The 25156-nt window shown below is 39.8% G+C and overlaps 1 protein-coding gene across 2 annotated transcripts; it reads left to right on the plus strand.

Annotated features, from left to right (window-relative positions):
• Window positions 1-2363: 2363 nt before the first annotated feature.
• LOC125518554 (callose synthase 10) lies at window positions 2364-24874 on the plus strand. 2 transcript variants are annotated; one of them, XR_007288030.1, is made up of 51 exons: window positions 2364-2788; window positions 3597-3694; window positions 3813-3967; window positions 4496-4619; window positions 4723-4833; window positions 4933-5052; window positions 5516-5605; window positions 6465-6562; window positions 6650-6767; window positions 7525-7653; window positions 8062-8138; window positions 8228-8306; window positions 9643-9735; window positions 9837-9939; window positions 10080-10203; window positions 10320-10509; window positions 10600-10652; window positions 11151-11211; window positions 11318-11399; window positions 11565-11614; window positions 11706-11792; window positions 11868-11944; window positions 12046-12070; window positions 12544-12641; window positions 12718-12799; window positions 12896-13056; window positions 13161-13281; window positions 13441-13538; window positions 13633-13723; window positions 13959-14119; window positions 14198-14307; window positions 15330-15461; window positions 15631-15699; window positions 15799-15976; window positions 17084-17201; window positions 17876-17995; window positions 18621-18736; window positions 18827-18907; window positions 19037-19149; window positions 19520-19572; window positions 19904-20080; window positions 20683-20730; window positions 20824-20982; window positions 21069-21182; window positions 21255-21343; window positions 22685-22843; window positions 22983-22984; window positions 23142-23244; window positions 23352-23471; window positions 23945-23995; window positions 24093-24244. XR_007288030.1 is itself a non-coding variant. In XM_048683371.1 (51 exons), exons 1-51 carry the CDS (start codon window positions 2524-2526, stop codon window positions 24611-24613), a joined length of 5751 nt encoding a protein of 1916 aa, XP_048539328.1. In that variant the 5' UTR covers window positions 2366-2523; the 3' UTR covers window positions 24614-24874. The 2 variants fall into 2 exon arrangements, 1 of the variants encoding a protein (XP_048539328.1); XM_048683371.1 differs by lacking the exon at window positions 22983-22984 and adding an exon at window positions 24377-24874 and having other exon boundaries at window positions 2366-2788; window positions 24093-24275.
• The last annotated feature ends 282 nt before the right edge of the window (window positions 24875-25156 follow it).

The raw sequence follows: 25156 nt of genomic DNA on the forward strand, positions 1-25156 counted from the left end.
AAATCCCTCTCAACCGAACACAGCCTAATTGGGTTCAAAAAACCCTAAACCTAAATCGCCATACACGTGACAAATACTACCACATATCATAGGCAAACACAATGTCAGTCCTATCAAACAAGAATGGAAGAGAAAGAAGAAAATTTACGACAGAAATCAGAACTTACGCTCGATGGAGTGAGTACTTGAAACCGTAGTGAAGAGTAAAGATCGACCGGAAGGTAGGTTAGGGAGCGGAATAGTTTATAACGGAGAGAGCCTTTCCTTTAGTGCAGTTACCCCTTCATACACATTACCTAGTATCTCCTTCATTTTCTATTATTTAATTGATGGCGGCGGCGCCTCCTCTTCACCACCGCGAGAAGAAACTCCTTCGCGCCCGGTGCTCCGACCACGGCGCCGAAACACGGCGCATAAATCTGGGAGTGGTTTTAGAAAAACTGGGTGAAATGGGTTGGTTTTTATTATGGGCTTGATTCGTTTTTTTGGTTTAGGTCTTATTGGGCTGAGGCTTTCTTAAGTTTGGTTTGGTTTCGGTTTGGAGAAGAACCAGTTTGGGTATAGTTGGTTATGGGCTGAAACCGTTTGATGCATTATGGGCTACAAACCATGGGTAGAACCCGGTTCATTGTATTGGTTTGTTGCCTCCCAGGCTCCCACGCACTAGCCCCCTGTCGCTTCCCCCGCGCCGCTGCCTTCTGTCTCTTCCCCCTCGCCGCCCCCTTCCTTGCGCCGCCGCCCGCCGCCCACCCTCCACCCACCGGCCGCCTCGCCGTCACCCTCCGGTGCCGCCCCCTCCTCGGCACAGTAGTCCCGACCATGAGCTAGCCCGAGCTGGCCCTCCCATCGGTTCCGCCGCGCCTCCCCGTCCGCTAGGGTTGAGGTCGTCGGGCCGTCTCCGCCGCGCCACCTTCCCTCTGCCGGCAGGTACCTCCTGTTTCTTCTCTGTTGACCAGGTCCTACTCCTCCTGCGGCAAGTCGACAAGGTGCTCCGGCGGCAAGGTGCCCCTGCTGGTCCCCTCCTCATCTGGACAACAGCAGCAACCAGGTCTTTATTCCTCAACAAAGAACCACTTTGATTTGTGTACATGTTCGGTTCAGGTTCAGTTTCAGTTTGCATCTGTCTATTATAGTAGTTTGCAAATTTATTTACAGTAGTGTGCACACTCTGCCGCGTACCACTGCTGCCTAACGCATGCACATTCGACGGTGACCACGAGCGGCTGCGAATTCGACGAGCATTGATGCGTTCCATGCTTTTATTTATATATACACTGTACTAGTACTTGTGTTTGTGTATTTGTGGTAGGAGTACTACTAATTCAGTTTGTAAGTCGCTTAACTATTCCATGGATGCAAGGAATAACCGAGTTTGTTTCTGTTCAAATTATTTACCTAATAATAATAATGTCAGGTGTAGTGGCAAGAACAAAAACCAGCTCATTTCTCTGAAGAAATCCTCCTTTGTCCCAGACGAGGGCTCCATTTAGGTTTGGATTCCATTATCCAAGTTGCAACTTGCTTAAGAAATCATGTGGGTGGGTATGTACACAATACACTGATTACAAAAACCGTAGCCATTATCTGGTAGCAGGGAATACTTTGCTTGTGACAATTAATCTTGTTTGCTTCAGGCAATGATATGATAAACAAGATGAAATAATCATGACTTTCTTGAGCATGTATTGTTCAAATGCAACTTACCAACAAACACTGAGATGAAGAAAACAAACACTATTTGCACCCATTGCACTTGTGCATGAGCTTACAGATGCACTTGAACAGAAGGATAAAGCATCAACCTCAAATTGTTGATATATAGTTCAGCTAAGCAGATAATCTTTGTAAAGGTGCCAAATCATTAAAAAAAATCTACAAAGATTTTTTTCGCATGTACTGGAAGATGACAGTACCATTTTAGGACATCCTTGTGAAGAGCTTTGATGTAATCCATGTACTGTTTAGCTGGTATTAGGTGTTATATATTTTCACTGTTCACGGTACACAGTGACCGTATTGCGTGAGTTCTTGTGTACAATGACTAAAGTGAGCGCGCGACGCAAGTTGAGGTACCGCTGATGAATTTTACTCTATTTATTTAGAATTAAAATCCTATTCCCGTTATCTTCATATATATACATTTACACGGATGGAGGCTGTTTTGTGAACGCGTCGAGAATTCGTTGAAATTGGCACGAACTGTACTCTTCCCCGACCCGACGCGGTAGCCCGGTCGAGAAAGGCAGCGACACGTGAGAGCCAAAAGCCCAGACCGCGCCGCACCGGTCGGTCGGGTCGCCCCCGCGTCGCACGTTACCGCGTGCCCGACTGGCCAAAGCCCCGAACCCTTCTCCTCTCCCCGGATCTACCATCACCACTTCCATCCCCACCTCGCTTTTGAAACCCGTCTCCTCTCCCCCAACCCCCAGAAACCAAAACCACCACAGTAGACAGCCAGCTCAGATCGCCCGACGCGGCCGCTGATTCTCATCGCGAGCTGGTGGGGCGGCGGGGGCCGCGGAGATGGCGTCCTCCATGCGGCGGAGGCCGAGCCGAGGGGGCGGGGGCCCGGGGGCGGCGGCGGAGAACTGGGAGCGGCTGGTGCGGGCGGCGCTGAAGCGGGACCGGGCGGGCGGCACGGGGGCCTCCGCCGCCGCCGCGCACGCCGGGGCGGGGGCCGGGCTCGCCTCCGCCGTGCCGCCCTCGCTCGGCCGCACCACCAACATCGAGCAGATCCTGCAGGCCGCCGACGACATCGAGGACGAAGACCCCAACGTCGCGCGGATCCGTAAGCGCCCACTCCCCTTCCCCTCCTCTCCCGCTAGCCCGCTTCGCTTGCTGCTTGTCACCGCGAGCGAGCCTGTTCTTACCTTGTGGTTGCTTGCGGGGGTTTACCGAGTGTAGCTTGTGGCCCGCGGATGTGGGGGGAAATGCCAGTCGGTAATTGGGCGCCCACGCAGCGGGGCTCAGGGTTTCGTGTGCGCTCCTCTGCTGCTGCTCTAGGCCGCTTTGGATGCTTGCCGCCTCACCTCGACCTGAGACGGAGTAGTTGATTTTACAAGTCGTAGGAATAGGATTGCCTGTTTGGGCTGAATTGGGGGCGAATTTTGCTCTATAGCTCAGGTGCTGCTGGCTTCAGATTGTCCGACTCTCTGGCCAAATCATGGTCCCGTTGGAGGTTCCAAAGGGTTCTAATCTAATAGCATGAATTGGCGCAAAATGTTCCATCTAGGATTTCGTAGTGACTTGAAGAAAGCTCTGACAACTTTATTTACTCTGAATGCAACTCCAACCCTTGGTCTGGCTGAAATGCTCGTGCACAGCTTGCGGGCCTGAAAAATCTCTGGGTAATTCATTGTCCACGCCATGGGGTTTAGGGTTCTGTGTGCTCTCAGTCTCTTATGCTTGCCACTGACCTCGGGTTAGGTCCAGAAGACACAGTTGAACATGTAACTTGTTAGCCCCCATTTCTACGCCCTTACTCCGTTGAATGATCACAAGGAGAAGAACATGGGTGTGGCGGCGTACTTATGCACCCTTGCATTAGTTTATAATCTGAATGTCTTCTCTAATCTTCCATTATCGTCGCCCTACAGTTTGTGAACAAGCATACAGCATGGCTCAAAATCTGGATCCAAGCAGCGATGGGAGAGGCGTTCTACAGTTCAAAACCGGTTTAGCATCCGTGATCAAGGTATGCTAGTGCTCACTGTATTGCACGACCAATCACCCCTATTGTGGTTCAATCTTTCCTCCAGTTAAGATTCTACTTTGGTGCCTAACTTCTTATTGTGTGCCATGGTATTCTGCAGCAAAAGCTTGCTAAGAAGGACGGGGGTTCAATTGACCGTCAGAATGACATCGAGGTGCTGTGGAATTTCTATTTGGAGTACAAGAAGCGTCGTCGAGTTGATGACATGCAACGGGAGCAGGAGATAATGAGGGAATCAGGAACTTTTAGCACCGAGTATGTCTTTCTCTCTGGTTATAATTGTGGTATTATTTGCTTCATAAAACACCAGGGTCGTCTCATTTTCTGTGACTTGAGTTTTGGCCAGCTTATCCTGCATGTTGTGTTACCTTGAGATACTCGCTGAAACACTCTGCTCAAAACAACCAGCAAGTAAAGCTTGTGTATCTTGGTTAACTAATGTTAAATCTTGTATTTAGTTTTACATTTGCTCATTGCTTTGCTGCTCCTGTGCTGCATGTTTTTAGCTGTCAATTAGTTGATATTGATACGCCGGAGTTGGATTTTGTTGTATTTATATGCTCTACTCATGTTTGTCCATGCATCTTTGATCTCTGGTCTGGAAGTGTCTGTTATACACTAAGTGCTAAGTTGACCTTCTTTCTTAAGGTCTCTGAGCACAATTGTTTGCTGAAGTACTACATTATCATATCCCTGTTGCACTTGATGATGCTATGGTGGCAACTCTTCTTATGTACTATACGACATTGCTCATGAGTTTTCCATTTTTTACGCTATGACCAGGATGGGAGCTAGGGCTATGGAAATGAAAAAGATCTATGCTACTTTGAGGGCTCTGCTTGATGTTTTAGAAATTCTTGTTGGACAAGCACCGAGTGATAGGCTTGGTAGACAGATTCTAGAGGAGGTAATTGCTAAATATACTAATCCATTATTTTAAAGCATGGTTTGCTGATGTGGTTTGCTTGACATTTATGCTTTATTGAACTGGTACTCATTGGCCCTTTCAGATAAAGAAAATAAAAAGATCCGATGCAGCTCTGAGAGGCGAACTTATGCCTTACAATATTATACCCCTTGATGCATCATCAGTGGGAAATGTTGTTGGTTTTTTCCCTGAGGTATCCATGTTTTCTGTTTTTGTTACAATATTATCTTCTCATACCTTGCCAGATATTAGTCTCTTTAGTTGTCTTGACTATCTCTTACAACCCTATTAGGTCAGGGCTGCAATAGCCGCAATTCAAAACTGTGAGGATCTGCCACGCTTTCATTATGACACACCACAGCTGAGACAGAAAGATATTTTTGACCTTCTGCAGTACGTATTTGGCTTCCAGGTAACCTTTCTCTGCCATATTTTCATGGTTTGGGTCATATTATATTAGATCCTCCTCTATTAAGTGAAAAGGTAGATACGTGTGTAGTTTTTTTTGGTGTGCTTAGTTCGATGATCTTATGTTCTTTGGCTTGGTTATCCATCAAGCAACAATGTGGCAAGTTGTTTCTTTATTTTTTGCTCCCGCTCCAGTCTTATCTACTTAGGATTCATGCTATTCTGTATTGTAGAACTGGGCACTAGCCCAGTTGGTGGGAGCACATTGGTGTCTCCTTGCCGACCTGGGTTTTTGACCCCTGTGGGGCGGATTAGTTCTTGTTCATTTATTTTGCGGGACTAATAAACTAGTATCTCTTTATCTTCTTTATAATGTATGGGGGTTGCTAGTACCCTTGGTTTCATTACTATTATCTATTCTACCCGCGTCGTGTATCTAATGCGGTCAAATTTTGTTCATGTTTCAGGATGATAATGTTCGGAATCAGCGTGAAAATGTTGCACTTACCTTAGCCAATGCCCAGTCCCGTCTGAGCTTGCCTAATGATACAGAACCGGTTAGTTCTCCCCCTCTTATCCGGATACGTCTGAACAAAAGAACATTTAGGCATATGGGTGTGGAGTTAAGTTAGATCCTTATTCCTACCGATTATAATACTTCATTTGTTACTAATTATATGTTGTCTTGGGCATTCACACGGTCTTCAATGTAGGATAGAACATTTGAGCACACAGTAATAAAGTTTTTAAACCACACATTTCAGGAACTGACTGTATCTTGGTTGGTTGGTCTTGCAAGAGTGCAAGCCTCCAGCCACCTTGGTTTAAAACCCTTAGCTTGACTGTCCAGATAGCCTATGCTGATCTATTTCACTTCATTCGCCTTGTTTTCTACTTGTACGTTTATGCAAAAGTAATGTGTTTACAGCAAGATCACTCTTGAGATTGTCGCCACCCTTAGCTTTACTGTCCAAATAGTCTATGCTCGTCTATGTCATTTCACTCGCCTTGTTGTCGACTTACACTTTATAAAAAGCAAGATTTCTTAATAGAATATACATCGGATTTTGTGTGTGTGTGTGTGGATGCTAATCTATCTATGCCAAATTAGAAGCCTATTCGCCTATTTACCTTGGTCGTCTTCTACGATTGCCCCAGGGAATGATGGTTTTGTCTAAATAAACTGAAACTTTTAAGGATTGAAAGAAGTATAACTAGCTGTTTATTAGCAATGCCTAGGCTTGCTGCTGTTGTTCCATCTATTATCAATAAATTTGAGGCACCTGGCAAATATGAAATACCTGACCTCTTTTATTATTCTTTCTGGTGGCCATTTGTCAGTAAGTTTTAGCTGTGCATATTAATAATTTCTTAGCTAAACTCACTATAAAATAAACATGGACACAACTCTTGTAGAAAATCGATGAGAAGGCTGTTACAGAAGTTTTCTGCAAAGTTCTGGACAACTACATAAAATGGTGTAGGTTCTTGGGCAAGCGTGTTGCATGGACCAGGTATGTTAACTGCTTTTGAACAGCTTTCTTTTTGCATGCTATTAGCTCATCGACGCTTACCTGTTATATCACTTACTTTTTTGGTAGCCTTGAAGCAGTAAACAAGAACAGAAAAATCATATTGGTTGCTCTCTACTTTCTAATTTGGGGCGAAGCTGCAAATGTTCGCTTTCTTCCAGAATGCCTATGCTACATTTTCCACAACGTGAGTCTTTTCTTGTCACCCGTTAATTTGTTTTCAAGGGATGCCATGTGAAACACTAGAAGTCGCTAAATCAGTCGAGGATAGGCTCTTCCGTTTTGTAGATAGTCTAGTCAGTTTGTGGCAATGACCAAAATCATTAATTGCAACAGCCATTTGACAGCTAGTTATCTTAGCTTCTTGACAACCTCGTAATTAGGGTCTAACTTTGACCACCAATTTGACCAACAAAATATATGTTATATGCCACAATAAATATAGCATTGAAAACTTCTTTCACAAACGAATCCAGTGTCATACTTTTTGTGCCATATAACTTATATTTTATGGGTCAAGCCGATGGTCAAAGTTAGACCCAAATTACGAGGTGGCCTTGTATAGATGAAAGGAGGGAGTAGTAGTAAACAGAATGATCTGTGCATCTGTCCCTGATGGTGTATCTACCTTTTTGCTGCACTGACTTGTTTCAAGGAACTCTAATGTATCATGAAAACAATTGTTATGCTATGACACTCACAGCAGTTTGCTTTATGCCAAAGAAGATCGCGAAGTAGCTTTTTTTTGTAGATCTTCACTTTGTACTAGAAAAGTAGACCCTGTATTTGATGATTCAATGGAACAAAACACTATGTCCTTGAGAAATCAAATTCTGATTGATGGCAAACTTAAGATTGGTTCCTTGTCGTGTTTGAATATGTTCTTAGTTCCTCTGTAGTTCTTTTGTACAATGTGTTACTGATCCTTTTTGGCATGTCTTCAGATGGCAAAGGAACTTGATGGGATTCTTGATTCATCTGAAGCTGAGCCTGCAAAGAGCTGTGTCACCAATGATGGTTCAACCTCATATCTAGAGAAAATAATTACTCCTATATATCTAACAATGTCTGCGGTAGGTTCATCATGGAAGTTCTAGCTTGGTTTACAATTTTGTCCAACTGTTACATCAATTAGATCAGAATTGTTATTGCTTTCCTACTTGTGGATCTGGCTTTCTTTGGATTGATATGGATCTTTCTTGAATTCAAAATGAAGTCCTATATTCTGCCGCTACAGTTTGGCGCTTCAATATTTTAGCATTACTTCCTTGATTTTGTTGAAAACTTGAAATTGTTCGCTCAATCTCTTAGTTGGCTATCTGTGAGAGACCATGTAGGTTTCGTTGTTCTGATTTATTTTTACTTAGAATCTTAAATTCTTTTTCCAGTGTAAGCTTTTAGCTATTTACATAGGAATTGACTTGCTGTCTTTTTATCCTTTCTGCTATATTTAGGTTTAATGCATTTTATATCTTCCACAGGAGGCTAACAATAACAATGATGGGAAAGCAGCACATTCTGCATGGCGGAATTATGATGATTTCAATGAATATTTCTGGTCCATTCCCTAAATCATTGCCTTTGTGCTGTTTCCCTTTTACCCTTCGCTTACTGTCTCTCTTACTCTGCTTTGTTTCATATGTGTAGGTCACGCTCATGCTTTGAGCTGAGTTGGCCACCTGCCGAGAATTCCAAATTTTTGCGCAAACCTGCTAAGAGGAAGCGTGTAAGTTGATCATGAATATATTTTTTAAAGACAGTAGTAGTTTGATGGTACGTGTGGTGCAAACAGCTAAACACTGTTGAGAAACCTAGTCCGCAGAATAAAATTGTTTAGTTTCTCCTTTTCTTGTACCTAGCCCTTATCTGTTGTTCTCACTGTATGTTATGGGCAGGGGCTCCAGTACGGTAGTAAATTGGATTGCTTGTTGTCTACTAGTTTGTTTCAGTTTTGATCTGTTTGTTTGATTAGGAAGTTATCCTCAAGAGTTTGAGTTCAAATCAGCGAAGTAGGACTAGGTTTGTTTTTATTGGGCGTTAAACATAAGAGTTTGGACTTCTAGGTAACAAGGAGAGCCTGCCTTATAAAACCCTACAACTGTTGTAACTTCTGACATCAAGCAAGGAGAATAGTTCTCATCAAAAGTCATCTTCCTCATTATTACCCCATTTGTACAGACTCCCTATTCTAAGTCGCACTGTCCATCCACCTTCGTATTCGTAGGATTTTGGGAGTCTTCCACATTATTTAACTACCTGCAATCTCCTTTAAGTTACATGAGGTTTACCATCCTATCATTTTTAGTTTCTAGTCAGCATTCTTGTTGCATTGTTTCAATGTTGGTTGCAGACCTTGGTCTCATTTCAGTTCACACAGTGTAAACAACTTGGTTCACACTTGATTTTTGACTATGAAATACAATTCTTACTTCTCCCTCCATCTGGAAATACTTGTCAGAGAAATGGATGTATCTTAGACATATTTTAGTTCTAGATACATCCATTTTTATCCATTTCTGCGACAAGTAATTCCGGATGGAAGGAGTATTAAGAGCGATATTTAAGAAACTATATCGAGCTGCATGATTTTTTTTGTAAGTAGTTGCTGTTTTACTCCACCTTAGAACTTGGCAATAGATTGTAAAATAAATAAATTACATTTAATACTAAAGCCAGCTACCTCTGGATACTATTGTGAATTTGTGATTATCCTTTTTATTGGTGTTTTAGAGTATCTGCAAAGAGGAATGAAAACAGAGACAGAATTTATGATGTTATGCTTACATTTCTTATGCAGAACTATATCTTTGAATCATTAAATTTTGTAAAAACGTATTACAAAAGTGTGGAGTCTTTTAAGCAAACATTGGCCGTTCGTCATCACTTTATTTATTTTTGATATGAAATATTTGGCAGTACTAGTGATTAAGGGGGCTAAGGGGTGTTCTTTGACTTGAATGAAATAAATCCATTTTCTATGAAATATTCATGCGTACCCTGTTTTACATAATAATTATTTTTTCTTTACCTATGCGCCTTCTTATTAAAAAGTTCCATTGCAGACGGGAAAGACCAACTTTGTTGAGCATCGAACTTTTCTGCACCTGTACCGCAGTTTTCATCGGTTGTGGATTTTCCTCATATTAATGTTTCAGGTCAGCTGTTTGATACTATTGTAATTAATTATGTGAATAAATATATCAATAATTTATATTGTGCTAAAGATGCCTTCTCTCTTCTCTCAATGGTGCTGCAGTGCTTAACTATTATAGCCTTTCACCATGGGAAGATAAACATTAGTACTATTAAAGTAGTACTTAGCGCTGGGCCAGCCTTTTTCATACTGAACTTCATTGAGTGTACGCTCTCTAATTTGTTCTTCTTGATCTCACTTTTCCTATAATGGTTTTGCACATGTTACTTATACATTTTAAGAAAGTGTTACCTGGACCAGGATCTTTAACATTCTCCATTTGCATGTGCCTCTTATCTTTTGTAGGCTGCTTGGATGTGCTACTCATGTTTGGTGCATATAAAACTGCAAGAGGTTTTGCCATCTCACGATTAGTAATCCGATTCCTTTGGTTGGCTGCAATTTCAACATTTGTGACCTATCTTTATGTGTGAGTATTTGATTATATGTTGTTCTTAGATTTTACCTCTCTCAGTGTGCATTAAGTTGCCTATTCACTTTGAGCACTAAGTTACCTATTCACTTTGAATGTTGAATATTGAACAGGAAAGTCTTGGATGAGAAAAATGCAAGAAACAATGATTCAACTTATTTCCGGATTTATGTTCTTGTTCTGGGTGGTTATGCTGCGGTTAGGCTTGTGTTCGCATCGTTGGCCAAGATCCCAGCTTGCCACAGGCTGTCCAATTACTCTGACCGTTCACAGTTTTTCCAGTTTTTCAAGTGGATATACCAAGTATGCATGTTTTCACTCTACGTCGTGTTTTGGGAACATATCTTCATTATGAAATTACGTATTCATCTTCTTTCCCTTTTTCGTACCTAGGAACGATACTATATTGGACGGGGACTCTATGAGAGTATAGGCAACTATGCCAGGTTCTTTTCTTCTCATTTTCAGGAGTTTTGAACATTGTAATCTGAGGCACCCTTAGTTTTTGTACTTCTTTATTGACATATCACCAAGATACTAATGTTCAGTTGTGTTAAAATTTTGTGGGATGTTATTTGCGAGACATGCTACCTATTCTTCTGGTCAGGCCAATCACGTTTCCTGCCGAACTTTAGTTATGATATCTGTAGTGCTGCTTGCGGTATTTTACTGTCAGATATGTGTATGCACTTAATATAAAGTGCAGGGAGCCAGTTATTAGGAAATAGCAAAAGACAGACATATGTGATAATGTAATCACTACCTGACATTAGGAGTTGTTAGCATCAGTCTGAGACATTTCTCTAGTTTCTTTACTAGTACTTGCCAGTTGGTCATGTTTAGTTATTAATTCACCAGCATTCTAACTGGTCTTCAGCCTTCACTACTTGAGTGCTTGTATGGTCGTGGTGTGTTATTTACCTTTGAATTTTTTTTTGATGCAGATACGTGATCTTTTGGTTGGTCATATTTGCATGCAAATTTCCTTTTGCTTATTATCTCCAGGTGGGTATAACTATTTCTTTCAGAACTCAGATGCTTACTGATATTTTCTGTGTGGCCAGAACTTCAAAAGTTACTCTTCTTTTCATCATGTCATTCCCTTTTGCAGATTCGCCCTTTAGTTGTACCAACCAATATAATCGTGCAACTCCATGATTTGCAGTATTCTTGGCATGATTTTGTATCAAAGGGTTAGTAAATTTGTACATATCGCACTAGTAGCGTTGTTTCATTTACTCCACATTTTTTTTGAGGTAATAATTTGCTCAACATCTTTATTAAGGAGAAAACGATTATCTTCTTTTTTACTTAAGTACACTAACAATGACACTACCATGCTGATGACGCTTTTATAGGAAATAGAAATGCTTTGACCATTCTCAGCCTATGGGCGCCCGTCGTAGCTGTAAGTTTCATGTGTTGACCTTCAAATTCTTGGAGAGAAAAGAAGTGAACTTTCAAAATGATGCACTGCTTCACTATATTTGTATATTCAGATATACCTGATGGACATACACATTTGGTACACTCTTCTATCTGCTCTTGTTGGTGGCGTTATGGGTGCTAGAGGTCGCCTTGGGGAGGTACTATCGACCACGTATGCATTTGTTGTGATCTGTAAACTGGATATCACTCTTACATGTGCCAATTTAATGCAGATTCGTTCAATTGAAATGCTTCATAAACGTTTTGAGAGCTTTCCAGAAGCTTTTGCAAAAACCCTTTCCCCGCAAAGGTCCTTAATCCTATTCTTTAAAATTGTGTCATTTTGAGCAGCTATCTAGTTTAATTTGATTTGTTTTCCAATTTTCATAATGTTTTCATTTGATGTTGTAGGATATCTAGCAGGCCAGTTCCTCAGGTAAACAAATGCCTGTTTATCACATGCTGTGTTTGTAACTTCCTTTAGATGCTTGTGCCACAGTACATCTCAAGATCTCAAGATGTCTACCGCCGCACCCCCTGGCACACACACACATCTAGTTTCTTAAACTAAGTGTTCGCGATTAGTTTTATGCAAACAAGTTATGTTCAACTCAATTTAGCCAAGCATGTCACTCTATTTAAACTTGTTGTTTCTCAAACTACCAAGTCCAATTTCAACTTGTAAAACTGGCTTTCCTGTATTCTTATTTCATCCTTGTTATATTACCTCTCTATCTGGCCAATATCCTAGACCCTGATGAAGTGATGTTGGCTGGACATATTATTATTTTTAATGGCTTCTTTTTATTTATCTTAAAAAATCAAGTTAGCTGATTCCAGTTTCATTTTTCAAAATCTCGACAAGTTAAATACCTGAAAGTACTGACCTTTGATCACGCTCAACACTAGGATTCAGAAGCAGCTACTAAGATGTATGCCTCGATATTCTCCCCGTTTTGGAATGAGATTATCAAGAGCTTGCGTGAAGAGGACTACATCAGTAACAGGTACATTGAACACTATATATGTTTACCATTCTATAAAAACCATTTGCTTCAATACCATCAATAAATTTTGTTTCAGGGAGATGGATCTGCTTATGATGCCAAGTAACTGTGGAACTTTAAGACTCGTACAATGGCCATTGTTTCTTCTTACTAGTAAGGTATCCTAATTGAAACCAACTATATCCAACTTCTGTTGCAAGAATTGATCTTTATCTGTGAATTGGGGTGTCATGACTCTGTTGCTTTATTTGTAGATCATGTTGGCGAATGACTATGCATCTGACTGCAAAGACTCCCAGAAGGAATTATGGCACAGAATATCAAAAGATGAATACATGGCCTATGCGGTCAAGGAATGCTACTATAGTGCAGAAAGAATTCTTAAGTCTATAGTTGATGGTGAAGGGAAGCTCTGGTATGATCCTGTACTAAAAGATGAAGTACCTTACTCACCATCATTAGATGGTTTTCCTAAATTATCTCTTCACTTTTCTCTGCTTTGTCCTGATACATGTACAGGGTTGAACGCCTTTTCCAATATCTCAATGAAAGCATAGAACGAGATTCACTTTTGGTTACTATAAATCTGAAGAAGTTGCAGTTGGTCCAGTCACGTCTTACTGGTTTGACAGGACTTCTGGTGAGATTGTGCTTTCGTTGATGCCTCGCATAGTTTTCTTTGATGAACATTTAATAGAGCAGTATACGTGTTAGTAATTTTTTTAACTGTTTCCTATTTCATGTATGTTTCTTAAATATATCATGAAGGCGTTTTAAATGACAATACAATATGTATTAGATACGCGACGAGACTGCTGATCGTAAAGCTGGTGTTACAAAAGCTCTCCGTGAGCTCTATGAGGTTGTTACCCACGAGTTTCTTGCACCAAATCTGAGGTATGCTATGAGAACAATCACTGTTTTGATTGGTGAAAGATATCAGTTACACAGTTCTACTTTATTTCCTACAAATGTTTTTTTCTTGCTGCAGGGAAGAATTTGACACCTGGCAATTACTGTTAAGAGCTAGGAATGATGGGCGTCTATTCTCTAACATTTTGTGGCCAAATGATCTGGAAATGGTACTTCTACTTCATCCGCACAACTATTTGAAAATTTCTTACTGGAAAGAGTTCTTGTCGTACCATCTCTTGTGGTGCTACCAATGTATGCTATTGCCACTCAAAATGTTAAGAAAAAATCCATTTTTTTTGGGTTTTTCGTGACTTTCTGTGTTGCTTCGCTGGTACCATAGCAGCATCCCTATAGGGCATGGCATTCTCTCATTGCTTACACCGGGTCTATTTGTGCTTGTAGAAAGAACAAGTTAAGCGTTTACACTTACTTCTGACTGTCAAAGACTCTGCTGCAAACATTCCAAAAAATTTAGAAGCTCAGAGAAGACTACAATTTTTCACCAACTCTTTGTTCATGGACATGCCGGAAGCAAAGCCCGTCTCTGAGATGATCCCATTCTGGTACTGTAAATGCTTATGAACTTCATGCTTATCTAAATGAATATGATCCTTTTGACACATACTTTTCTTGTGCAACAGTGTATTTACCCCATACTACAGTGAGACTGTACTTTATAGCATGTCTGAGCTGTGTGTTGACAATGAAGATGGCATTTCTATACTTTTCTATCTTCAAAAAATCTTTCCTGGTAATATTACGATGCTTTCTCTTGCAAATTATTACTTCTTGATGATATTTTATTTCTCAAGGTTTGGTTTATGTAGATGTTGTTCTGGCTGTTTTGCCAGGGAAAGTATGTATAGATAGGGAGGTGTACTCACCCCTTTGAGTGGGATTGCTGCAATTTGTATATTCCACTTTGGAAACAAAAATTCTGATTTTGCCAAAATCGACACAACACAATGCGACTATTATGAGTTATAAAATTTCAAATCCAAACGCGATTGACAATCGAGAAACAGGACACATGGTAGATGCATCTTGTTTCGTTTACTGTTTGGACGTACTCCAAGCCTGGTTCATCTGTTCCACCTAAATGACAGAGTGCATACAAGTCGTTGCCGCACTGATATCATGTTTTGAACTCTTTCGTAGTTACCAAAACTATTGCCGAAGTTGTGTTTGTAGACATCAAAATTTTAAACCAATACTCTTTCCTCCCATCCTGAGTTTTTTCTTTTCGTCCATAGTTTATTAAACAACTTCACAGGTTGAGGTTTTTCATTTCTCGTGGTAGCATTCCCCTTTTTATGTTGTACTTTGGGCTATAAAGTATTTGGAGTTTTTACACATGTTGTATGGCAGAGGAAAGTGTTCTGCAGAATAAGTCATGTAGAGTAGAACATTGTAAATGCAACTTCAATTAATTATCACAAAATTCCTACATGTCAGCATGTGTTGCAGAGGAAAGTGTTCGGCAGAATAAGTCATGTAGAGTTGAGCATTGTAAATACAGCTTCAATTAATTATCACAAAATTCCTACATGTCAACGTGTGTTGCTTATTAGCGAAACATTTCTGTTGGATCACGGTTCACCACAAAGGAAGAAGATGTTCCTTGTACCAGAATACTGATTAAGTTGTTTGTTTTATACCAGAAATGTAATTAGTATCTCATTTGTTTTTGTTTGCAATCAGATTGTCGTTTTATACAAAACATGCCCTTAATTTTCTTTAAGTGTGTGGCTTGGATTTTTATTTGGTTTGTAGATGAGTGGGCCAACTTCTTAGAACGAATTGGTCGTGGAGAATCATCAGAAGAGGATTTTAAGGAAAGTCCAAGTGACACCTTAGAACTGCGGTTTTGGGTGTCATACCGTGGCCAAACTTTGGCAAGGACAGGTGAATTTTCTTTTATTTCTGTTTACTAAATGCTCATGTATAGCGGAATGTATGCAACTAATACATGTTCCATACTCAAATGGTCCATAAGCTTCAATCTGATGCCAAGTACATATTTTTTCCTTCCTTTTATTTAATATATTCCTTGACTTTGTATTTGCTGGAGCAGTGAGGGGTATGATGTACTACAGACGAGCGTTGATGTTGCAGAGTTACCTGGAGAAGCGATATCTTGGAGGTGTGTTTATAGTTCTCTGTTGTAGAAAATGAAATAACATAGTTTATTTTTCTCATTTTGTTTTCTGAGAGATTTTCATCATTTTGTTTGTTCCACCAGGCATTGAAGATGGGTATTCTGCACTTGAATATATTGACACTCAAGGGTATCAGTTATCTCCTGATGCACGGGCCCAGGCAGATCTAAAATTTACATACGTTGTTTCATGTCAAATATATGGACAGCAGAAGCAAAGGAAGGCTCCAGAGGCTGCGGATATTGCTCTTTTATTGCAGAGGTTAATTTGCTTGACTTTTATTTCTTTTGTAAGATCTATTCTAGATTACTAGGACAATGGCTTGCTTTGCAACTCACTTCATTGTAAATAGTCCACCTTATTTCTGTCAAAAATTATAATTATACCCAAACTAATTTAGTAAAGAGTAAACCCCACTTCGAACCACATATTTCTCACACTGACATTTTGAACAGATTTAATATTAAGCATTTTTACAGTACATAGGCACTTCTGCCAGAGTGGTGGGAGCACTGGTTAATTCTGGCCTTTTTTCCTTTTCTTTGGGCTTGTTGAGCTGTGCCCTCAGCAGAACCTGTTGTACTTCTCGTCTGTGTGCGTGTGGTGTGTTTTTTGTTGGACTTGCTTTTTGTGTTGGATACTGTTGTCTGGTTGTGGTGCTTTATCTTTAAAGCGGGGAGAAAGCCTTTTTCGGTAATTCTGGCCTTCCATTAATAATAGAATAAATTAGTCATTTTGTAGCTAAGAAGGGGTAATAGACTTTTGTTCCTAATCTATTTTTTCCAAGGCAACACTAGACATGTCTTTAGAAAGCTGCATCATTCTTGATGTCCATGTCAACCAGTGAAAAATAATAGCGTGCTATAGAGTTCTCAGAAATGTCTCGCTAATAGCACGCTATAGTGCGATATAGCACGCTAATAGCGTATTTTAAGGGTCATGCTATTTTTTTCATTGAATTGTGAACAGATGCGTGCCAACTCACTGTCTAGTCAGCTGACAGGTAGGCCAAACCAACCAGGATCAGAAGTGGATGTTAAGTCTGGTACAAATATGGATTTCGGTGCTTAAAATCTGGTTCAATACAAAAATAGCAATCTTCTAATTGTCATGATGTGACACTTGTGTGATTCAAAGTGGGATGCACTCTATAATTAACTAAAAAATATAGAGGATATGAAAAGATTAAAAGAAGTCCTTAATTTCTTGTCTTTTGGATCATCAGTTGATTTTTTGTCTGTTAGATGAGGTCATTCTTGCTTTAGTTTTCATTATCTTAAGTTAATATGTTTCTGATTTTGGTTTCTGCTATATAATTTTTAAACCTTACATTGCATAATCCTGATTAACTTTTGTTATAACTTGTAGAAATGAGGCCCTTCGGGTTGCTTTCATACATGAAGAGGATGGTGTATCGAGTGATGGGCAAGCTATAAAAGAGTATCATTCCAAGCTCGTGAAGGCTGATATTCACGGAAAAGATCAAGTAAGGACAGTACTGCAGTTCTGTATAAATTTGATTAATGATTTGCTCCATTTTTCTTGCGTCCTTGAAATCAACAATAAACCTGTAACACTCCACTTTTCACATTATAAGATCTGTAGTACGTGGAAAATAGCTTGTTCTGTATTAGCAGCAATTGAGCTATCTCAGTTATTATTAACTGTTTTCTGACTCCAAAAGCAACAATAGGTGAAGAAACTGATGGTCATGTTCCATCCTTTTCCTTCTCCGTGTAACCCACAAACCATGCGTAGTACCTGAGCCTTATTCCCCGCTTTCCTTTAGTTCACATGTTTTTGTTAGTCTCGTAATATCACCTTCTCGAATAAAACTGATAATACTGTTCTCTCTTGTTATATATTGAGTAAGAGAATATGAAATTATTGCTCTTATCATCATTTCTCAGTTTTCTGCTACTGCACCACCTCTTCTATTGATGCCCCCTTATCATTTGCTGATCTACCAAACTAACTCCACTTCTGGAAGAGATCACAAATGCTGTTGTAGCCTTAGCTCTGGTAGTATGGAATTTTATTAACCAAAAAACAGAAGAAAGTTTTGGTTCTTGCCAGCCATAATGTATCTTAGAATTTTACCAACATTAATATTAATTGACCTCTTATGCTTCATCTTTTTTCATACTGTTGTATAAATAGGAAATATACTCCATTAAACTGCCTGGGAACCCCAAACTTGGCGAGGGGAAACCTGAAAACCAAAATCATGCTATAATTTTTACTCGTGGAGATGCAATACAGACGATTGATATGAATCAGGTATACTTTTCTTCTTCAGTAGTAACAACAGCCCTTAAATATTTAATCATTAACCTTATCATTTGTCAATTCCTCATGAAGTATCACTAGTTTAGATTCTTGCGTGTATCTTGTTGGATTGAATTTAGATCCCAGTCAAAAATCTACTCATAGAACATATTGTCTGTTTCTAGTTTGTCCATTCCATTTTTAAGGATATTTTAAATCCTGGATGCTAATCTATGCATGATTCTGATAGTGTCGCATCCTGCACCGTTCTTGGTAGAATTTGCCATACAGATGGATGTTCCATTGCTTTCAATTTGCTTGCATTTTTCTTGAATAGAAAGGAGTTCATTGTGTACAAGGGCGTAAGGGGAATTTATACAACAAAATACGAAGTCGCACTAGATACTTCCCTTAGAAAACGAGATGAGGAGGGACTAGGTGTTCATTCAAAAAGAAATAGGCACCCAAATTCAAGTAGATGACTTGAGCTTGGGTGGTGGGGGTGTATAACTCCCACAAACTGTGCTAGGCTTAGTTTCAGATGCTTCTCTTTTCTCATATGCATGGTACACATTAGATTTGTTATGATGCCCCGGTGTACCCGAAATAGCCCTGATGGATACAAGTTCTCACATAGGATAACTACTTGGAGGAGGCAATGAAAGTGAGGAATTTACTTGAAGAATTTCGTGGTAACCATGGAATACGTTATCCCACAATTCTTGGCGTGCGGGAGCATGTGTTTACGGGAAGGTTATTCTTCGACTACTCAGTTATTTTACCAACTATTGACATGTTTTGTATCTTTTCTGTATCAACCTGTTCTATTTTATTTTGCTACAGTGTGTCTTCGCTGGCATCATTTATGTCTAAACAGGAAACCAGTTTCGTTACTTTGGGGCAACGTGTTCTTGCTTACCTCAAGTGAGTAAATGTACCGTGTCCTGTAGGGAATATCCGTGCACATTCTTACTAATTTTCTCTTTCTACCAATGAACCTGACAATAGTTTCATTTCGGCACAACTTAATTGCATTCTGTTGTACTTGTGTAGGGTTCGAATGCACTACGGGCATCCTGATGTCTTTGATCGGATATTTCATATAACCAGGGGTGGTATTAGCAAGGCATCCCGGGTGATCAATATAAGTGAAGATATATACGCTGGTTGGTACTTTATGTTATCTACAGTTATGTTACATCATGAATGTGACATGGTGGGCTGCCGTGCTTGCCAGCTCATGGCTATTTAGGTTGCACCGGGACCTTTTCCTTGTTGGACCTCCCCACACCCCACCCAGTATTTTTCGAGGTTTCAAGTCTTGAGATAACTAGTCATTCTGAAGTTATTTACCATGTTATATTTTTTAAGAATCTAAAATGCCTGATGTCACCATCTCTGTTAATTGTCTCACAATAGATAGGTTGGTAGGTGACGTGTCGATAACTAAATATTAGTTTAAGATCACAAGCGTTGTGCATACCTAGATATTACTTTATTCTTGAAAGCTTGACTTTAAGTGTTAACAATTTGCAGGATTCAATTCAACTCTGCGCCAGGGTAATATCACACATCATGAATATATCCAGGTTATCTATTCTGTTCACTTGTATACATAGTCTGCAGCATGGATACATTTAGGTGCATACATGGTATGACATGTGTGGAAAGTTCTGTTGACAGATGTAATTATGTGCATTAAGCGAAACATGAGTGAGTAAATGACACTGCAGCACACACATCAGTTTCTATTCTTTCTGTGCACACAAGCTAACATGTAACATGCTTTACAATTCAGTGCTGATATGTCTACATTTTGCTTACTGAGTGCACATGCCATTATTTGTATGTTGCCCATAAAATGTACTAATGATATGCTTCTTTTCCCCAAAATGTAATAAAATCTTTGCTTCTTTCTAGGTTGGAAAAGGACGTGATGTTGGTTTAAACCAGATTGCCCTGTTTGAGGGGAAAGTTGCCGGAGGTAACGGCGAGCAAGTTCTGAGTCGAGACGTGTACCGCTTGGGGCAGCTGTTTGACTTCTTTAGGATGCTAACCTTCTTTTACACCACTGTTGGTTATTATGTCTGCACAATGGTATCCCTCTCTCCCCCCTTCATAATAAGTTTACTGTATTGTTGTTGATTGGTTGTGCCTGGATAATAATCTCAACCAACTCATTTGAATAGATGCATCCAAGTAAGTTATTTATTGTGTGTTGTTGCTACGTGAGCTTTGATATGCATAGTGCCATTAGTTGATCATATATCATGAATTGGTTTTGGTTGCATTACATTATCCTGAAACCGCCCATATCTGCTTGAGGCTATAAAGATGGTTATAGATACCAGAATGTCATAAAAATAAATGCATCCTTGTCGGCTATTCCCAACTTAGGGTTTATACAAACTTCTAATTCAACTTCTTTAAGATTGATATGCTAAGTCCTTCACCAAAAACCTAGATCGTGTTGATTGACTTATGGGTATGGTTTATTGGTTGCTACTTAAACATCGTGTCTTGCTGCTACTAGGTTCTCAATTTCAATCATTTGATAGCTTAAGGCATGCCTATAGAAAAGACCCTATAAGCATTTTCTTGAGAATTGTATAATTTGTATATGTTTCTTGACTGGCTGCATATATGATTACAGTCGCATGCATATATGTAATAGTTTCTTTGTTTACGTGTGCATGCAGATGACTGTTCTAACTGTGTATATCTTCTTGTATGGGAGGGTGTATCTGGTAAGTATTATGATCCCTATTTTGTTATGCTTCTTTTTGCTGAATTTTGCTTCTGTGCTGTATTAAACCGTAAATTACATTTGAAACTTTTAGGCACTCTCTGGACTCGACCATTCGATATCTCGTCAAGCTAGGTTTCTGGGGAACACTGCCCTTGATGCTGCTCTGAACGCTCAATTTTTGGTTCAGATTGGAGTTTTTACAGCCGTACCAATGATAATGGGTTTCATTTTGGAATTAGGGCTAATGAAGGTGGTGCCCTTTGTTTCTTTAGAAACCTACTTTTATAGGGTCACCCATGATCATGTATTCATGTTATAATTTTTAATCCTGTGCAGGCTATTTTCAGTTTTATCACAATGCAACTGCAGTTCTGCTCAGTATTTTTCACCTTTTCACTTGGAACTAGAACACATTATTTTGGGAGAACTATCCTTCATGGTGGTGCAAAGGTAACATATGATGTGTTCCTTTTTACAAATATTATTTGTTTGAACTCTGCTGATCCATGATCCTCTATGCAGTATCGTGCTACTGGACGAGGTTTTGTTGTTCGCCACATAAAGTTTGCTGACAATTATAGGCTCTATTCTCGAAGCCACTTTGTGAAAGCGTAAGTTGCTACTTTCAAGCAATAAAGTGAATCGTTACAATAAGTTCATCTGCACGAGTAATGGACACACAAATCCATCTATACCAAACAGAATACCACACAGCTGTAGTGTTGCCATATTCCTTTTGTAGTATTCAAGGTTTATGAGTCGGCGAGTCGTTCCGAGGTTGAGACTCATAGACTAAGCGTGAGTGCGTGACTAATCGACACTAGTCGACAGTGAAGTTGTGACTCATAGACTAGTCGACACTGAAGTGTAGTTCGGGCTTGGAGTTGAAACTCATAGACTAGTCTTAACCAGTCCCTGGACTCATAATCCATGGTAGTATTGCGATAATACGGTTTCTCCATCCAATTGCAATTATCAGACATAATTTTTGCATTTTATAATCTGATTGTTGACATTGGTCATTGGTGATCAATCTTAAACTCCTTTTGAAGGCAAAATTGGTTAGCATTTGCATAACGCCATAAAATAAGTAATCTGTTGACGGGCTCTGCAAAATTGTGCTGGAAATTACTGGAGTAGTTAAATTTTCTTGCTTGGAAAATTAGGAGTTAAAAGGAAAGAAATCCTATTTGCCTTTGGAAATGAACCAAGCCCAACTGTTATTGCTCAATCCTATGTTCTCTTGTTCCTCTCCCAAGTACAAATAAAACTGCTCACAACCCTCTCTTCTAAATTTTGAAATATTAACATTATAATTGTTCTAGTGTGCTGCACCAAGTAGCGGCAATTGTGCAGTTTTCATTGGCAAATACTGTTGTTTCATGATTTGCTTCAGCAAACGCCAACCAATTGTAATAATGTCTTAAAGAGTCATTTCTGGCCCAGAAATCTAATTCGCCTCTTGGGAGTATATGCTCCTGTGTGTTAAAAATGTTTTTTACAAATGCCAATTTTTTTGAAAAAAAATTAGATGTGTTCATTGTCACACCCAAATGCTACCTACAAATTTTTAGGGGCAAAGCTTAAGCATTTTAACCTGTGCAAAATAAAATAAAATAACAAGATGAATGCCACATGTTACCTCCAAATGTTACACTATTGTTTTTTCACCGACGACGCACTGCTATCCTGTTTCGCATGAGATTTGTCAAGCACGCTTGTTACACTAACATGAATGAACATATAAAAAAAGAAAATCAGATTTTTAAAAATTTATTTACTACTGTATTTTTTAATTCACTGTTCATCCAGGAGCATATGCTCCCCAGAGCCAAAACACGATCCCCCCATGCAGGGATCTGACTCAATGCAACGCATCGAATCTTCAATTCCAGCTATAGTGTTCTTGGTAGCATTACTTGGTGATCAATCTGATGGCTATATTGTTGCAGGCTTGAGGTTGCTCTCCTGCTTATTGTCTACATTGCGTATGGCTACACGAAGGGCGGGTCATCGTCCTTTATTCTGTTGACTATCAGTAGTTGGATCATGGTTATATCCTGGCTTTTTGCGCCATACATTTTCAACCCTTCTGGTTTCGAGTGGCAAAAGTATGTTCACCAATCCTACCTTTTCCCTTTAGATTTGTTGTCATTCAAGCAGGATGACCACTGATTGGGAAACTGAGCTTGTTTACTTTTTTTCCCTTTGTAGAAAATAGAACAGTCACTACTGTGATCAAGTATATAGAAGTATAGGATAATTGTATATGTACGCTTTTATACTACCTGCTCACTCATCATTCTGGTCCTAGAAATATAAATATAAGATGCATTTGGCTATTGCATGTTGCATCGATATAATTGGTTTTTTGGATGTACCTTTACTGATTTGCATTTTGAATGTCAGAACTGTTGAGGACTTTGATGACTGGACAAATTGGTTATTTTATAAAGGTGGAGTTGGTGTAAAGGGCGAAAATAGTTGGGAATCTTGGTGGGAGGAGGAGCAGGTCAGTAACCATGACGTTGTGTGTGAAAATCTATTTGTTTAAGCCCTGTTCTTCTTGCTATTTTGACTTATACATGTTCTTGTTACTTCTGTAATGTGTAAATACAGGCTCATATCCAGACCTTTAGGGGACGAATCCTTGAGACTATCCTGAGCCTCAGATTTCTCCTGTTCCAGTATGGCATTGTGTACAAGCTTAAAATTACTGCACATAATACATCTGTGGCAGTAAGTGAAGAGCTCTCTCCTTTAGTAGTTCTGTACAGTACAAATTTTCACTTGCTTCGTTAGCTGACTCTTTGGATGCTTCTTTACACCAAATATAATATTTTTCTTATAGTTCAATTACATTGTATGTATTCCTTTTTCATCTCTTCATGTTGGCCACTTATCCATTCTTATGTTTACATTGGTTGCATAACCGTGACCGAGCAGTAGTGTGTTAGGTCTGCCTTCTGCCATGAGCATAAAATTGTGGTTGGATACAAACTGGTTTTAAAATTTACCAGTTTACTTCATAGTTTTTACTCTATAGTTTTGTTTTCATGTGCAAGTTGAATAAAAAAAAGCTTGAAGTTGAGTACATGTATTTTCATCTTCAAATAAAGCAAGAGATAATAGTATAACAGGTTCATGATGTTCCTACCAAGTCTGCCAGTTCTATTCTGTGATAAATCTAAATGCCTTCTGTTACTGGTCAGATGTATGGCTTCTCGTGGATTGTACTTCTTGTTATGGTCCTCCTGTTCAAGGTTTGTTATATTATTCATGATTTTTCATCTATTTTGTATTCTGCATTATAACATTATTCATGAGTTATGACAAATCTATTTTGTTATTGTGCTTCAGCTTTTCACCGCAACTCCAAGGAAGTCAACTGCCTTGCCGATATTTATTCGGTTTCTACAGGGCCTCCTTGCAATTGGCATCATTGCAGCAATTGCATGCCTTATTGGATTTACAGACTTTACAATTGCTGATTTATTTGCAAGTGCACTAGCTTTCTTAGCAACTGGATGGTGTATCTTATGTGTAAGTACACTGGTCTTCCTTTTTCAATTTCTACATTTCCTGTAGTTTCTGCCTTTGTGCATTTTGCCACATGCCTCATAACCTGTTGCTTCTCGTGGCAGCTGGCCATCACATGGAAGCGTGTGGTGAAGACTCTGGGGCTGTGGGACTCCGTCCGCGAGATCTCCCGGATGTACGACGCTGGGATGGGCGCCGTTATCTTTGCGCCCATCGTGTTCTTCTCGTGGTTCCCCTTTGTGTCCACGTTCCAGTCGCGCATCCTGTTCAACCAGGCCTTCAGCCGTGGTCTGGAGATCTCCCTCATCCTGGCGGGGAACAAGGCGAACCAGGAGTCATGAGAAGCCTCATCCATCCGCTGGGTGTTTTTGTTGTACATTTCTGGACTTGATTAGGGACATGCTAGGTTGAAACAACATATGTACATAACGCCCCTGAGAATTTGGATGCTAATCGCTCGCTTGTGGACAATGAGCTAATGCTGGCTTAGACGTGTGAATATTCATTTGACCCGCGCTTGTAGTTTTGAGTTGCTGGATGTAATTTGGATCCTCTGGTGATTTGTGTCGCCTGGTAGCAGTAATCACAGTTTGAGTAAACTAGCGGCTAACTCTTGAGTTTGACACTGTTTCTGTTAGATTTCATTCTGTTACATTTTTACATTGCCCATCTCTCTTATTTCTGTTAGATTCTGCTGACATGCAGTTGAACATGGGGTGACCTGTCTGGATATATCTGTCTACCATCTTGTGTCAATATGGCCTGGCTTCCTTGGGGAATGAGTGCTGACAACATTCCCTGTATATCCTTGGTGCTTGAATTACATACAACCCATATGCCTCCTGTTGCATTGGCCACTTGATCAGTTGCGTGGTCCACTACTG

This window comes from Triticum urartu, chromosome 7, assembly GCF_003073215.2.
Source record: "Triticum urartu cultivar G1812 chromosome 7, Tu2.1, whole genome shotgun sequence".
NCBI classification, from domain to species: Eukaryota; Viridiplantae; Streptophyta; class Magnoliopsida; order Poales; family Poaceae; genus Triticum; species Triticum urartu.

What these genes read in the sequence shown, in the direction of transcription:
- LOC125518554 (XM_048683371.1), top strand. Translation starts at nt 2,524, where the DNA reads ATGGCGTCCTCCATGCGGCGGAGGCCGAGCCGAGGGGGCGGGGGCCCG. An exon ending in GGAGAAGCGATATCTTGGAG is followed by an intron (nt 15,700 to 15,798) that starts GTGTGTTTATAG and finishes TTGTTCCACCAG; the next exon opens with GCATTGAAGATGGGTATTCT. An exon ending in TTATGGTCCTCCTGTTCAAG is followed by an intron (nt 23,996 to 24,092) that starts GTTTGTTATATT and finishes ATTGTGCTTCAG; the next exon opens with CTTTTCACCGCAACTCCAAG.